This window comes from Hippopotamus amphibius, chromosome 8 (genome assembly GCF_030028045.1).
Source record: "Hippopotamus amphibius kiboko isolate mHipAmp2 chromosome 8, mHipAmp2.hap2, whole genome shotgun sequence".
Taxonomy (NCBI): Eukaryota; Metazoa; Chordata; class Mammalia; order Artiodactyla; family Hippopotamidae; genus Hippopotamus; species Hippopotamus amphibius.
Genome location: NC_080193.1, coordinates 31739678 through 31754158, shown reverse-complemented (window position 1 = coordinate 31754158; position 14481 = coordinate 31739678). Strand labels below are relative to the sequence as shown.

Below are 14481 nucleotides of genomic sequence, written 5' to 3'. Positions count from 1 at the left end.
GCTGTGTTCCCTCTAGGACCTGTGAGTAATAAAAATAGGTTTTTTTCAAAGTTCCCTAATGGTCACTGCTGAGGGTACCCTGCAGTCACAAGGACCACAAGGGCCAGTCCAGCCCCAGCACTGGTTCTGCTGCGGCTGGGGTGGAGTGTTTGTGGGGGCTGTCAAGAGCAATACAGTTCCGGGCATCATTATTTACAGGCTGAGACCAACACAAAACAAACCACTTCAGTAACTTTGAAAAACAATGATTTGATTTAACATTGCTACAGGAAGAAAGCTAAGGACAAAATTAAGCGCAAAATAGGGGCTTCCCTGGTGGTGCAGTGGTTAAGAATCTGCCTGCCAATGCAGGGGACATGAGTTCAATGCGTGGTCCGAGAAGATCCCACATGCTGTGGAACAACTAAGCCCATGCGCCACAACTGCTGAGCCTGTGCTCTAGAGCCCATGAGCCACTACTATTGAGCCCACCTGCCACAACTACTGAAGCCCATGCTCCTAGAGCCCGTGCTCTGCAACAAGAGAAGCCACAGCAATGAGAAGCCAGTACAGTGCAAAGAAGAGTAGCCCCCGCTCCCTGCAACTAGAGAAAGCCCGCGCACAGCGACGAAGACCCAAGGCAGCCAATAAATAAATAAAAATAAAATTAAAAAATTAAAAAAAATTAACTGCAAAATAAATCTGAATTTCTAGTAATTAATTGTTACTAGCAATGCCAGTACTGATATTTTAAGACTGCTGAGGGTATATTGAGATATTAAGCCAGATATGCTGGCATCTTGAAGAACGAGGACTTTCACCATGGAAGAAAAAAGAAAAAGAAAGAAATTGACGTTGAAATTGACTAGAAAACAGTACTCAAAAAACTGGCTTGTTCCTTTAGATGATGCTAGGGAGTCAATTATTTTAACAACTGATACATAGAGCAAAGCAATCCAGCTCTGGACGGAGCAAGGAGCTGAGAGGACCGCCATGCTGAGCCCTGGCAACGTCACATGGCCGGGCAGTGGATGCAGCCCCCCATATCCCAGAGAATCAGCTCGACTCCCAGCAGCCCTCAGCACAGCTGCAGAGGGGCCAAACGGGCCGGGAGAGTGGGAGCTGCCTTTGACCAGGCCCCAATCCAGCCGTGTACAGGACACCCAGGGGACGGGGTCATGGCAAGTGACACCACAGGGAATGAGGGAGACGGTGGGGTGGGGGGGGCGGGCATGTCAACCAACTGCGGTGTATGGGGCTCATCTAGGCCCTGAGGCGCACCAACCTGGAAAAACAAACCACAAATGATAATGAACAAACAGGGCACATCTGAACAATGACCAGCTATTAAGTATTAAGGAATATGTTTGTTGGTTTTTTAGGCGTGATGGTATTATGGTTATGTTCAAAAAAAGGGCCCTTATTTTCTAGACACACGGGAAATACTTTCAGAGGGAGTGCTATGTTATCTTGGATAGCTTCAGACTAACCCAGACCAAGGCACAGGGCTGGAGGAGTAATTGAAAAGGAGCAGGTCCACTTCCCTGGTGGCACAGCGGTTAAGAACCCGCCTGCCAATGCAGGGGACATGGTTCAATCCCTGCTCCAGGAAGATCCCACATGCCACAGAGCTACTAAGCCTGTGTGCCACAACTACTGAGCCTGTGCTCTAGAGCCCGTGAGCCACAACTATTGAGCCCATGTGCCACAACTACTGAAGCCTGTGCGCCTCGAGCCCATGCTCCACAAGAGAAGCCACCGCAATGAAAAGCCTGTGCACCACAACAAAGAGTAGCCCCTGCTCTCCGAAACTATAGAAAGCCTGTGTGCAGCAGCAAAGACCCAATGCAGCCAATAAATAAATAAATTAATAAAGTAAAAAAAAAAAAAGAAAAGGGGCAGGTGATGAAGCTCAGTGTGGCAGAGGGGCCGGGACTGGTCTCTCCTTTTGTATGCTTGAAAATTTACGTACTGGAGAAATAAAACAAAGAAAAAAAACTGCCCAGAATCTGGCTCTGGTCACTGTCAGAAAGTGACCAGATCTGGGGGCTCTTGGGGACCCAGGGTCTGTGCACACCTGCACTGACATTCTCATGAACTATTCAAACCCAGCCACTGTCCCTGCTCAATACAAATCCTTACCCTCTAGTCAAAAGAAACTGAGCAAACAACTTGAAAATAAAATTAATAAGATAACTCCATTTACAATAGTATCAAAAGGAATAAAATACTTAGGACTAAATGTAACAGAAGAAGTACAAAACTTGTACTCTGAAAATGATAAAACACTTTTGAAAGAAATTAAAGAAGGAGTAACTAAAGAGAAAGACCTCCCCATGTTCGTGGACTGGAGGACTCAATCTTGTTAAGACAGTAACACTTCCCAAACTGATGCACAGATGCAATGCGATCACTATTAAAATTTCAGATGCCTTTATTTTGCAGAAATTGACAAGCTGATCCTAAACTTCGCATGGGAATGCAAAGGATCCACAAATAATCTTGACAATGATGACAACACAATCTTTAAAAAGAAGAGCAAAGCTGTAGGGTTTACATGATCTGGTTTTAAGGTTTACTATAAAACTATATAATCAAGACAGTGTGGTAATGACATAAGGACAGACATAAAGGTAAATGGACAGAGTTGAGAGGTCAGAAATAAAGCCTCAGGATGATAATCAACTGATTTTCCCCCACCCAGTTTTACTGAGATATAGCTGACATATAACTCTGTATTAGTTCACGGTGTGCAATATGATTTGATTTGATATGCATACATTGTGAAATGAGTACATAGTAAGTTAACATTCGCCAACTTACATGGTTACTGTTTTTTTTCTTGTGATGAGAACTTTTAAGACTTACTCTCCTAGGAATTTTCAAATATACAATACCATATTTTTTGTTGTTGTTATTGTTTTTTTGGGTTTTTTTGGGTTTTTTTTAACCTCTTTATTGGAGTATAATTGCTTTACACTGTTGTGCCAGTTTTTGCTGTACAACAAAGTGAATCAGCTATATGTATACATATATCCCTATATCCGCTCCCTCTTGAGCCGCCCTCCCACACTCCCTATCCCACCCCTCTAGGTCATCACTGATCTAGCTGATCTCCCTGTGTTATGCAGCAGCTTTCCACCAGTTATCTATTTTACATTTGGTAGTGTGTATATGTCAATGCTACTCTCTCACTTTGTCCCAGCTTCCCCTTCGCCCCCCATCCCGTGTCCTCAAGTCCGTTCTCTACACCTGCATCTTTATTCTCGCCCTGCCACTGGGTTCATCAGTACCATTTTTTAGATTCCATATATATGCTTTAGCATACCGTACAATACCATATCGTTAACTGTAGTCACCATGCTATATATTACTTCCCCAGAACGTATTCACCTTATGACTGAAAGTTGGTACCATTTGTCCATCTTCACCCATTTCTCCCACCTCTTGCCTCTGGCAACCACCAATCTGTTCTCTGTATCCACAAGTCTGGTTTTTTTAAGAGTCCACATAAAAGTGGACTATACAGTATTTGTCTTTTGCAGTTTGACTTATTTCACTTAGTATAATGCCCTTAAGGTCCATCCATGTTGTCACAAATGGCAGGATTTCCTTTTTTTTTTTTTAAGTTTTTTTTTTTTTTGACGTGGACCATTTTCAAAGTCTTTATTGAATTTGTTACAATATTGCTTTTGTTTTATGTTTTGGTTTTTTTTTGGCCACGAGGCACGCAGCTCCCTGACCAGGGACTGAACCCACACCCCCTACACTGGAAGGCGAAGTCTTAACCATTGGACTGACAGGGAAGTCCCAGGATTTCCTTCTTTTGTATGGTTGAATAATAATATTCCATTGCATAATATATATTACATTTCCTTTATTCATCTGTCTATAGATACTTAGGCTGTTTCTTTGCTTTGGCTATTGTAAATAATGTTGCAATGAGCACAGAGGCGTAAGCTCGATCGATTCTTGTTGAGGGTGCCTTTAGTGGGGAAAGAAGTCTTTAAAAAACAGTACCGGGAAAACTGGATATCCACACACAAAAGAATGAAGTTGGACCCTTACCTTATACCACATTTAATAAGTAACTTAAAATTGATCGCAGATCTAAATATAAGAGCTAAAACTACAAAACTCTTAGAAGAAAACAAGGGGTAAATTTTTGTGACTTGGGTTAGACAATGGTTTCTTCATTATGACCAAAGCACAACCAACCAAAGAAAAAAGATAAAATTGGACTACATCAAAAATAAAAAATTGTGCTTCAAAGGACACCATCAAGACAGCAAAAAAACACCCCAAAAGAACAGAAAATATTTGAAAATCACATAACAGATAAGAGAATATAAAAACTCACACAACTCAATAGTAAAAAAAAAAAAAAAAGGTAAATAACCCAATTTAAAAATAGGCAAATGACTTCACGAGACATTTTTAAAAACTGGCCAACAAGCATATGAAAAGATACTCAGTTTCATTAGTCATTAAGGAAGTGCAAATCCAAACCACAACCAGATACCACTTCACATTCACTAGGATGGCCAGAACCAAAAAAACAGAGAGCAACAAGTGCTGGCAAGGATGCTGAGAAATCAGACCCCTCACAGACAGCTGGCGGGTGTGAAACAGCCTGGCAGTTCCTCCAAATGTTCCACACAGAGTGCCATGTGACTCAGGAATCCCATTCCTAGATATCCACCCAAGAGAAACGAAAGCTTATGTCCACACAAACGCTTGTACATGGATGTTCACAGCAGCATCACTCATAACCCAACTGTCCATCAGGCAACAACAGACGACCAAATCAGCAATGGGGTATTATTCAGCTATAAATTATTATAAATAAGCCATAAAATTATTGATACATGCTATAACATGGACAAACCTTGAAAATACCACGTTAAATGAAAAAAGCCAGTTGCCAAGGAGCACACATTACACGATTCCATTCATAGGAATGTCCAGTAGGCAAATCCATAGACAGAACGTGGATTGCCACGTGCCAGAAGGAAGGGGATGTGGAGTGACTGCTGCGGGTGTAGGGTTGCTCAGTGGGATGAGGAAAACGTTCAGAAATAGACATGACTCAGTAAATATACTAAAAACCTTTGAATTGTATACTTGAAATGGGTGAATTGTCTGGTATGTGGATTATGTCTTCATAAATCTGTTTAAAAATACACTGAGCAAAGCTTTTAAAGGTGCATCTCTTTTCTCTTGTTAAAACCATCATCTGATTATAAAGGCACTACAGCGGACCCCAGAAGGCAGACAGGAACCATGCATGTTGTCAGATGCTCCTATTTGGAAAGGTAGAAACCAGCACTCTGTTGTTTGAGAGCTTCTCATGAACTCAGTTTACAACTATATCATGAAGTCCTGGGGGCTGGCCCCCATCTCCACTCTGTGGGCTACACTGGCCTCAACAGAGGGGTGGGTAACGCTTCCTCACTGGGGAATCGGCTGCCCACCTGGGGTCTGCAAGGAGATGACATGCCTCCAGCGTCTGGGCTGTCTTTCAGTCATCTTGGTTACACAACGACTAGTGGCTGGGAGTAAGGGACGGAGTGCTGACTGTCCTGCAATGGACAGGACCAACAGACAGAGTTGATTCCCCCAGATATAATGGTCCTCCTGAGAACCCCGAGGTACCAGTCTCAAAAACCAGACCTGTGTACATGGCCCCAAGTCCCTGGGTCCCTCTAGACCATTCGCAGCACCCACGCCACTGACCACCGCTCTGACCCTGACCTTGGTGCCTTATCCACCAAGACGAGAGAAATGACATTCCCACTGCTGCTCCTCCTCTCTCAGACCCCCGTCCTGCCCACCCCACACTGGCTTGGAACAGGTGTGGGGAATGTGACCGGCCCAAACAAGGACACAGAAAACCCGACTGCAAAGCTAGAAGGAATTAACAAGGCCCACGGCCGAAGAGACGGCACTTCCTCCCACACCCAACTCCAGGCCTCCTCTGGGCATGCGACACATCTTCCTGCCCACCCGGAGGTTCCTACACTTCCTCCCTCTAGACACAAAGGGGCACAAGTTAGAACCACCCCTTCTCTTTCTGACGTCCTCCACTCTCCCCACCCCTCTCCTAGCAGCTTGGAACTGTGGAACTACACTAGGAAACGCACTTAATTCACAGTCTCACCTCAGTCCTTTCTTTTGGGATCCCTGTGAATGTTTTTCCAAACACAAAAAGATGCTTTTTGTACAGCTGAACAGATCCAAACAAACTCCATATTTGCACTGCCCCATTTATTATAACGAACGCTTTTTAAGTATGTGGTGCTAAACCATGTTTCTCAAAGTGATTGAAGGTAGTATCTGAGTGCAGAAAACACAAGGGCCACACCAGACCCTGTGTCCCTGGATGCCCGCTGCAGGAGGGGCACTCACCTCGCTGTTGCTGTAGCGCGCCAGCTCCGAGATGAAGCGCATGTGGTCCTCCCGGATCTGCACCATCTGCTCGCAGATGTTGTACTGTGGGCTGCTGCTGGAGGATGTGCATGTCCATCTGGTAGTAAAGGGGAAACGTGTGTGACCTGAGGGGCGCCCACCCACTGCCCCGGGAGCCCCACTGCAACAAAGAGGTAGAGGTGCAGAGGAAATGTGGAATTCTCCATGTGGAAACAGAGCCAGGCCTGCCTCAGCTCCCTGCATCAGGGCTGTGTCCTACCCTCTCATGTCTGCATTCTGGAAAAAGAACCGTAATTTCTCCTCAATCGGCAAACTACTTTCCACAAAGCTGAGAGGCACGGCAGAATTCGGGACACTGCATCACCCCTGCAGGGCCCCTCGACACATTACTGCAGAGCAGGCAGGAACTAATATTTCCTCATTACTCACATGTGACAGCACAAGCTACAGTACAAAACACATCTGCCAAAGACTCAGGAACAAGTTACCCCTAATGGAAGAGTTGAAACTGACATGACTTGGAAATCAGACAGTGTGGCCATAACTGGCTATATGCACAACACACCATTTCAGCAGCAGACAGATGCAGTCCACGTAGTGGAAAGAAGTATATCGAGAATTAAATCTGTTGGAGTTCTTGGGCAGAAAGCACGGGCCTTCCTTTGGGCTCAGGGCAGTTCCCTCAGCTCCCTCGCACTCAGCACCAGCTCATACCATGTTTTTAATAAGTTGGTCCCCTCTGCTGGAAGGAATGGATGCAGATGACCAATTCTCAAGACCATCAGGACACTGTCTCAAGCAGCACCACTTTCTAACTCTCTGATTCTGCTACCGGATGACAACAGCCAAGGCAGCTCCTGAGTCTGCAGTGAACACACACGGCCCAGACCCTGTGCCAGGGTCCACCCTCAACACGCTGGCCTCCCCTGCAGGCCACAGGCAGCATGTCCACCTCAGGAGATGTTAGGAGCCCAGGGTCCGATGCTGACATCTGTCTGCTCTGCGCCCATGCTCTGGGGCCAGATAGGTGCTGGTCGTCAGGCTGAGCTCTCAGAGCTGACTGCTGCACGCTCAGGCACGTGCCTCAGTGGCTGTGAAACACAGCATCTAACTGGTAATAATGGCCATGGACATACAATAGAGCACATCAAAAACAAAGTATGCAAAATTCCTTGCTTCCTGACTCTCTTACTGATTTTACCATTACTTATGATCTAGATCTGACTATTTGTTAGGGTAGGAGCTATTAGCATTGTACACTGTTAACTTAAACTCAGGCATTTCCATTTATACCATGGAAATCAGCACACCCTCCAAATCAGCACACCCTCCAAATCAGCTCAAGTCGATGCTGAACTGAAGAGAGATTTCAGTTTAATGAATGTAATTTAGAGGAAGGTGATCACATCAGATTTAATGGCAGATGTGTTAGGAAATAAGCTGGAGCAGGGGCTGGCGAACTACACACAGCACGGGCCCAACGCGACCACCTTTTGGGTGGCCCTAGAACCATACAAAATGGTTTTTATAGTTTTAAAGAGTCGTTTAAAAAAAAACAAAACAACAAACAACAAAACAGAGTATGTGACACATGTAGCCAGAAAGGCCTAATGTGTTTACAATTTGGCCTTCACAGAGAAAGACTGTTAACCTTTGAGTAACCAGACTGAGGTACAACTGGTTTTTTCAAAACCATGGCTGAATGGAGACCACGTGTCTGGCAAAAGTCAACAAAAGCCTCCTGTAAGACCCAAGTGGCTATGTGGAAGCTACAATAAAAAGTACTGTGTATCAACTATCATTTCTAACCATGAGCTGCAGATCCTTTACGACAGGAATTGGCCAACTTCCTCAGTACAGGTCCAGAAAGTAAATACTTTAGGATTTGGGGCCTACACTGTCTGTGTCACATCAGTCATAGAGACATCATCTTAAGAAACAAAACAGGGGATATGTGTATAAAAACAGATGATTGAACTTGGTGTACCCCCAAAAAAATAATAAATAAAAAAGAAAGAAAGAAAAAAAAAGAAAAAAAACAAAACAAAAGAAAACAAAACAGCTCTTTAAAAATGTAAAGAGCATTCTCAACAACAGAGACCTTACAAAAATAGGCCTGGCCTGGTTTTGGCCCTCAGGTGATAGTTCTGTAACCTCTGTAAGCTACATGTAAACATCCAGCCCTCCCTACCAGGCTGTTGTGACGCTGTCATCAGCACCTAGAGAATCTGTTTATATTTCTGTACTTGCAACCAGCGCTGTTTAACAGCACTCTTTGGAATGAAAAGTTCTGTATCTCTGCTGACCAGAACAGTAGTCCCTAACTACTAAATATTTGAAATGTGGCTATTCAACTAAGGAAATAAACTGCATTTGTAAATGAATTTGAATGTAAACATCCACATGTGGAAAAGGCGACCATATCAGGCATTCGGTTCCCTGTGGTTGAAAATGTCAAAGGCGGCATCTCTGGACAGATGAGTGGAGTGGCAGGAACCACAGTGAGGACCTGCAGGACGCTCTGACCGGGCAGCTCACTCTCTGCCTACCGAGATTTATTTTCCTCGTAGTGGGCGCTGGTCTTGATGTATCTTGCCAGTTCTATTTGCATGTCCCCGAACAGCGGAACCACCTGGAGCTGCTGTATTCAGAGAATAAAAAAAAAAAATCCAGGGTCATTAAATAGGTTTAGTCACCAAATACAATCGCAAGAAGAATGGATAATCCTAGTAATTACTGTGGGTTGAATTCTATCTCTGCAAATCACTTACTGCAAAAAAGGTGTAAACAACTTCTACGTTTACTTTAAGAAGAATGAAATTTAAGTTAAAAAACAACTTTCATAAAACCAATTCAAATGTTAAAATCAACCTACCTTGTTGCTAGATTCATGGTCATAAAAAAAAAAACACGACCATTTCTATATACTAGGAACAATTAGAAAACAAAAATCTAAAGAGGAAAAAAAATCACAATAGCATCAAAAAATAAAAACTATGTATTATTAAATCTAACAAAATATGTGTAAGACTTCTTAACAAAAATAATACCAAAAATCCTAGAGAAATTTTTAAAATTCTACGTGAATAGAGAAATATATTAGGTTCATATATTGGAAGACATGGTATTTTAAAAATATCCATTCTCTATAAATTGATCTATAGATTCAATGGAATCCCAAACAATATTCCAAGAGGAAAAATGGTTTATAGGTTTTGTGTGTGTGTGTGTGTGTCCGTGTGTGTGTGTAAATCAGCAAGTCAATTCTATAAACGTATTTCAAAAGATGGAGGGACACTACTCAAGAGAATCGTGAAGAGCATAACTTGAAGATTTCCTGGTAAGCAGACCTATTGGAAACCTACAGCAGCTAAGGCAGCATGGCCTTGGAGCAAAGGTGCAGACCAGGGGCAGAATGGGGAACTTGAGCCAGAGTCACATACATACAGACACCTGCTTAATGATCCAGGTGACTCCTCAGAGCAACGGGGGGAAAACAGTCTTTGCAATAACTGGACAGAATCAACTGGATATCCATAACAGGAAAAAAAATTCAAGAATGTCAAGTCCCTACCTCATAGCATACACATGGTCAGTTCCAGGGGGATTATAGATCTAGATGGAAAAGGAAATGGTGATGCTTCTAGAAGGTAACACAAAGAAAATTCTCAAGAGCCTGCTTTATCAAAGATTTCTTAAAGTGGACACCAAAGATTAATAGATTGGAGCACATTAAAATTAAGAGCCTTAGTTCACCAAATGACTCTTCAAGAAAGTGAAAAGAGCCACATAGGGGAAATGCAAGTATTTTAGAACACATGTTTCCGACAAAGGACACATACCCAGAATACACAGAGAACTACGACTCAACAGGGAAAAAAAGAACGAGGGACTTGACACTTCGCAAAGAGAATACACAAAAGACTACTAATACCATGAAAAGCCACCAGGAAAACATCAACTAAACCACAAGGAAACACTAGCCAATAAAATTACCATGGCATACGTACACACTCTTCAGGATGCCCCCCTCCCCCGCTAAAAAGGACAGAGCCAAGCACTGGTGATGATGTGGGGCCCCGAGAATTTTCACTAGCTGCTGGTGGTGATGCAAGTCCACATCGCCGTGTGGGAGCGTTGTGAGGCTGTATCTACTGCACTGGAAACGTTCATTCTGTTGGATGAATACCCTCCACCACTGGGTATTCAGCCAACAGAAACATGCACAGATGTGAGCAAATCAGAGCAGCACTGCTGGGACAAGCCAAAGTGCAGAAACAATCTCACGTTCATTATGACAGAATGGATAAATAAACTGTGGTTTAGTCATAAAATGCAGTACTACACCACAATGAAAATGTAAAAACTATAGCTGCAGGCTCCCACAGGGATGATCTACGAACAAAGGGAGTGGGGGCAGCCAGAGACAAAAGAGTACACGTAGCACGATTCCATTAGACAAGGTTCAAACCCAGGCAAAACTGGTACAGGGTAAAGAAACAGTCTACCCCCACCTACCCACCCACCTGCCACCACTGCATTTCCCAGGACAAAGTCACAGAGGTTGACGTCCCAAAGCTCAAACTGCATACACTTCAATAAAAAGGTTTATCCAGAAACCGTAACTTACCTTGAAGTATTTGTCAATTTTGGATAAGTTTATTCTTTTCTTGGCGTCTAGTTTATAAATGTTGCTGACACTCCCATCCATTAAGTAAAGACCAAACCCCATGACCTGAAAATCACAAAATGGCACATAAAGCTCAGACCTGCAAGTTTAATTACCCATAAACACTTACACTGCTACAGTTCATAACCTGGATATGACAATTCATTCTTCTTTCAAAAAGCACTTAAAAAAAATTGAACTATAGTTGACCTACAGCACTGTTAGTTCCAGAAGCACAACATAATGATTTTATGTTTCTACACATTAAGAAATGATCACTATGATAAATCTAGTTACCACCTGTCACCATACAAAGATGTTACAATATTAATGACTATACTTTCAACGGAGTACATTTCATCCTAGTGACTCATTTATTCCGTAGGTGGAAGTCTGTACCTCTTAATCTCACCTATTTCATTCATTTCCACCCCCTCCCATAACCCCACTGGGAGGTTCCCAGTGGGGTTCTCTGTATCAATGAATCTGTTTCTATTTTATGTTTGTTCATTTGTTTTGTTTTTTAGATTCCACATATAAGTGATATCATATGGTATTTGTCTTTCTCTGTCTGACTTATTTCACTTAGCATAATACCCTCTAGGTCCATTCATGTTGTCACAAATGGCAAGATTTCATTCTTTTTTAAGGCTGAATAGTATTCCTTTATATATATATATATATATATATATATATATATATATATATATATAATATTCTTATGCATTTATCAATATACACTTAGGTTGCTTCCATGTCTTGCTATTGTTAACAGTGCTGCTGCAATGAGCACTGGTGTGCATATATCTTCTTGAATTAATATTTTTCTTTTCTTCACATAAACATCCAGAAGAAGAATTGCTGGGTCCCCTGGTAATTTCAGAAGAACCGCCATAATGCTTTCTAGTGGCTGCAGCCATTGACATTCCCACCAGGGTTCCCCAGGGTTCCCTTTTCTCCACGTCCTTGCCAGCACTTGTCATCCCTAGTCTTTCTCACGATATCCTTTCTGACATGTGTGAGCTGATACCTCACTGTGGTTTTGATTTGCATTTTCCCTGATGATGAGTGATGTTGGGCATCTTTTCACCTGTCTCTTGGCCATTTGTATGTCTTCTTTGGAACAGTGCCTATTCAGATCCTCTGCCCATTTTAAAATTGGATTGTTTTTCTGATATTCAGTTGTACAAGTTCTTTGCATATCTTGGATATTAACCCTTTATTGAATATATTGTTTGCAAAAATCTCCATTCAGTAGGTGGCCTTTTCATTTTGATACTTTCTGCAAAAGCTTTTTAGTTTGGTATAGTCCCATTTATTTTCACCTTTGTTTCCCTTTCCTGAGGAGATAGATCCAAAAAATATTGCTAAAACTAATGTCAAAGAATGTTCTGCCTATGTTTTCTTCTAGGAGTTTTATGGTTTCAGGACTTAACATTTAAATCTTTAATCCCCTCTGAGTTTATTTTTGTATATGGTGTGAGAGAAAAGTCCAGCTTGATTCTTTTGCAAGTAGCCATCCAGTTCTACCAATACCACGTATAGAAGTGGCTGTCTATTCCCTGTCATGCATTCTTGCCTCCTCTGTCATGGATTAATTCCTATTTAAGCATGGGTTTACTTCTGAGCTCTCTATTCCACTGATGCATGTGTCTTGTTTTTGTGCCATACCTTCCTGTTTTGAATACTGCAGTATTGTGGTATAGTCTGAAATGAGGGAGTGTGATCCCTGCAGTTTTGTTCCTTCGTAAGATTGTTTTGACTATTTGGGGTCTTTTTTGTTTCCATACAAATGTTAGAATTATTTGGTCTAGTTCTGTGAAAAATGCCATTGGCATTTTGAAAGGGGTTGCACCTAAACTGTAGATTGCCTTGGGTAGTATGGTCATCTTAACAATGTTAATTTTTCCAATCCCCAAAACACAACAGATCTTTCCATTTGTTTGTGTTGTCTTCAATTTCTTTCAAAGTCTTATATTTTTCAGGGTATAGGTTTTTACCTCTTTGGTTAGATTCATTCCTAGGTATTTTATTCTTTTTGATGCAAATGTAAATGGGATTGTTTTTTAAATTTCTCTTTCTGATAGTCTGTTGGAGTACAGAACCACCATAGTTTTCTGTATGTTAATTTTATATCCTGCAATTTTACTGGATTTATGTATTAGATCTAGTAGATTTTTGTGAGTGTCTTTAGGATTGTGTATGTATAGTATCACGTCATCTGCAAACAGTGACAGTTTTACTTCTTCCTTTCCAATTTGGACCCCTTTAATTTCTTTTCTCTCTCTGACTGATGTGGCTAAGACCTCCAATACTATGTTGAATAAAAGTGCTAAGAGTGGGCACCTTGTCTTGTGCCTGATTTCAGATGATATGCTTTCACTGTTGAGTAGGATGTCAGCTGTGGGCTTATCATATACGGCCTTTATCATGAGGAGGTATGTTCCCTCTATATCCACTTTGCTGAGACTTTTTAATCATAAATGGATGTTGAATTTTGTCAAGTTTTTTCCACATCTATTTAGGTGGTTGTATGATTTTTTTGGGGGGCTGCACTGAGTCTTCATTGCTGCACACGTTTTCTCTAGTTGTGGTGAGTGCGGGCTACTCTTCATTTCAGTGCACAGGCTCCTCACTGTTAGTGGCTTCTCTTGTTGTGGTGCTTGAGCTTCACTAGTTGCAGCATGTGGGCTCAGTAGCTGTAGCACATGGGCTTAGTTGTTCCTTGGCATGTGGGATCTTCCTGGACTAGGGCTCGAACCCATATCCCCTGCTTTGGCAAATGGATTCTTTTTTTTTTTTTTAAGCTCTTTATTGGAATATAATTGCTTTATACTCTCGTGCCAGTTTTTGAGGTACGCCAAAGTGAAGCAGCTGTATTTATACATATACCCCCACATCCCCTCCCTCCCGTGACTCCCTCCCATGACTCCCTCCCACCCTCCCTGTCCCGGCCCTCTAAGGCATCACCCATCATTGAGTTGATCTCCTTATGTTACGCAGCAACTTCCCACTAGCTACCTGTTTTAAAATAGGTAGTGTATATATGTCAATGCTACTCTCTCACTTTGTCCCAGCTTCCCCTTCATCCCCCGCCCCCAACCCTGTGTCCTCCAGTCCATTCTCTTCATCTGCATCCTTATTCTTGCCCTGTCACTGGGTTCATCAGTACCATTTTTTTAGATTCCATATATATGAGTTAGCATATGGTATTTGTTTCTCTCTTTCTGGCTTACTTCACTCTGTATGACAGTCTCTAGGTCTATCCACCTCATTACATATAGCTCAATTTCATTCCTTTTTATGGATGAGTAATATTCCATTGTATATATGTGCCACATCTTCTTTATCCATTCATCTGTTGATGGGCATCTAGGTTGCTTCCATGTCCTGGCTATTGAAAT

At 42.2% G+C, this 14481-nt stretch overlaps 1 protein-coding gene across 4 annotated transcripts in view; it reads right to left on the bottom strand.

Moving 5' to 3' along the window:
* The window catches only part of CYFIP1 (cytoplasmic FMR1 interacting protein 1), a 107567-nt gene that overhangs the window by 46327 nt on the left and 46759 nt on the right, over nt 1-14481 (bottom strand). For all 4 annotated transcript variants that reach the window (XM_057743774.1, XM_057743776.1, XM_057743777.1 and 1 more), the window contains exons 9-11: nt 11039-11143; nt 8958-9049; nt 6388-6505 (exon numbers count right to left, since the gene is read on the bottom strand). In XM_057743774.1, the coding sequence (XP_057599757.1) occupies nt 6388-6505; nt 8958-9049; nt 11039-11143 (315 nt within the window). The remainder of the gene's footprint in view (nt 1-6387; nt 6506-8957; nt 9050-11038; nt 11144-14481) is intronic.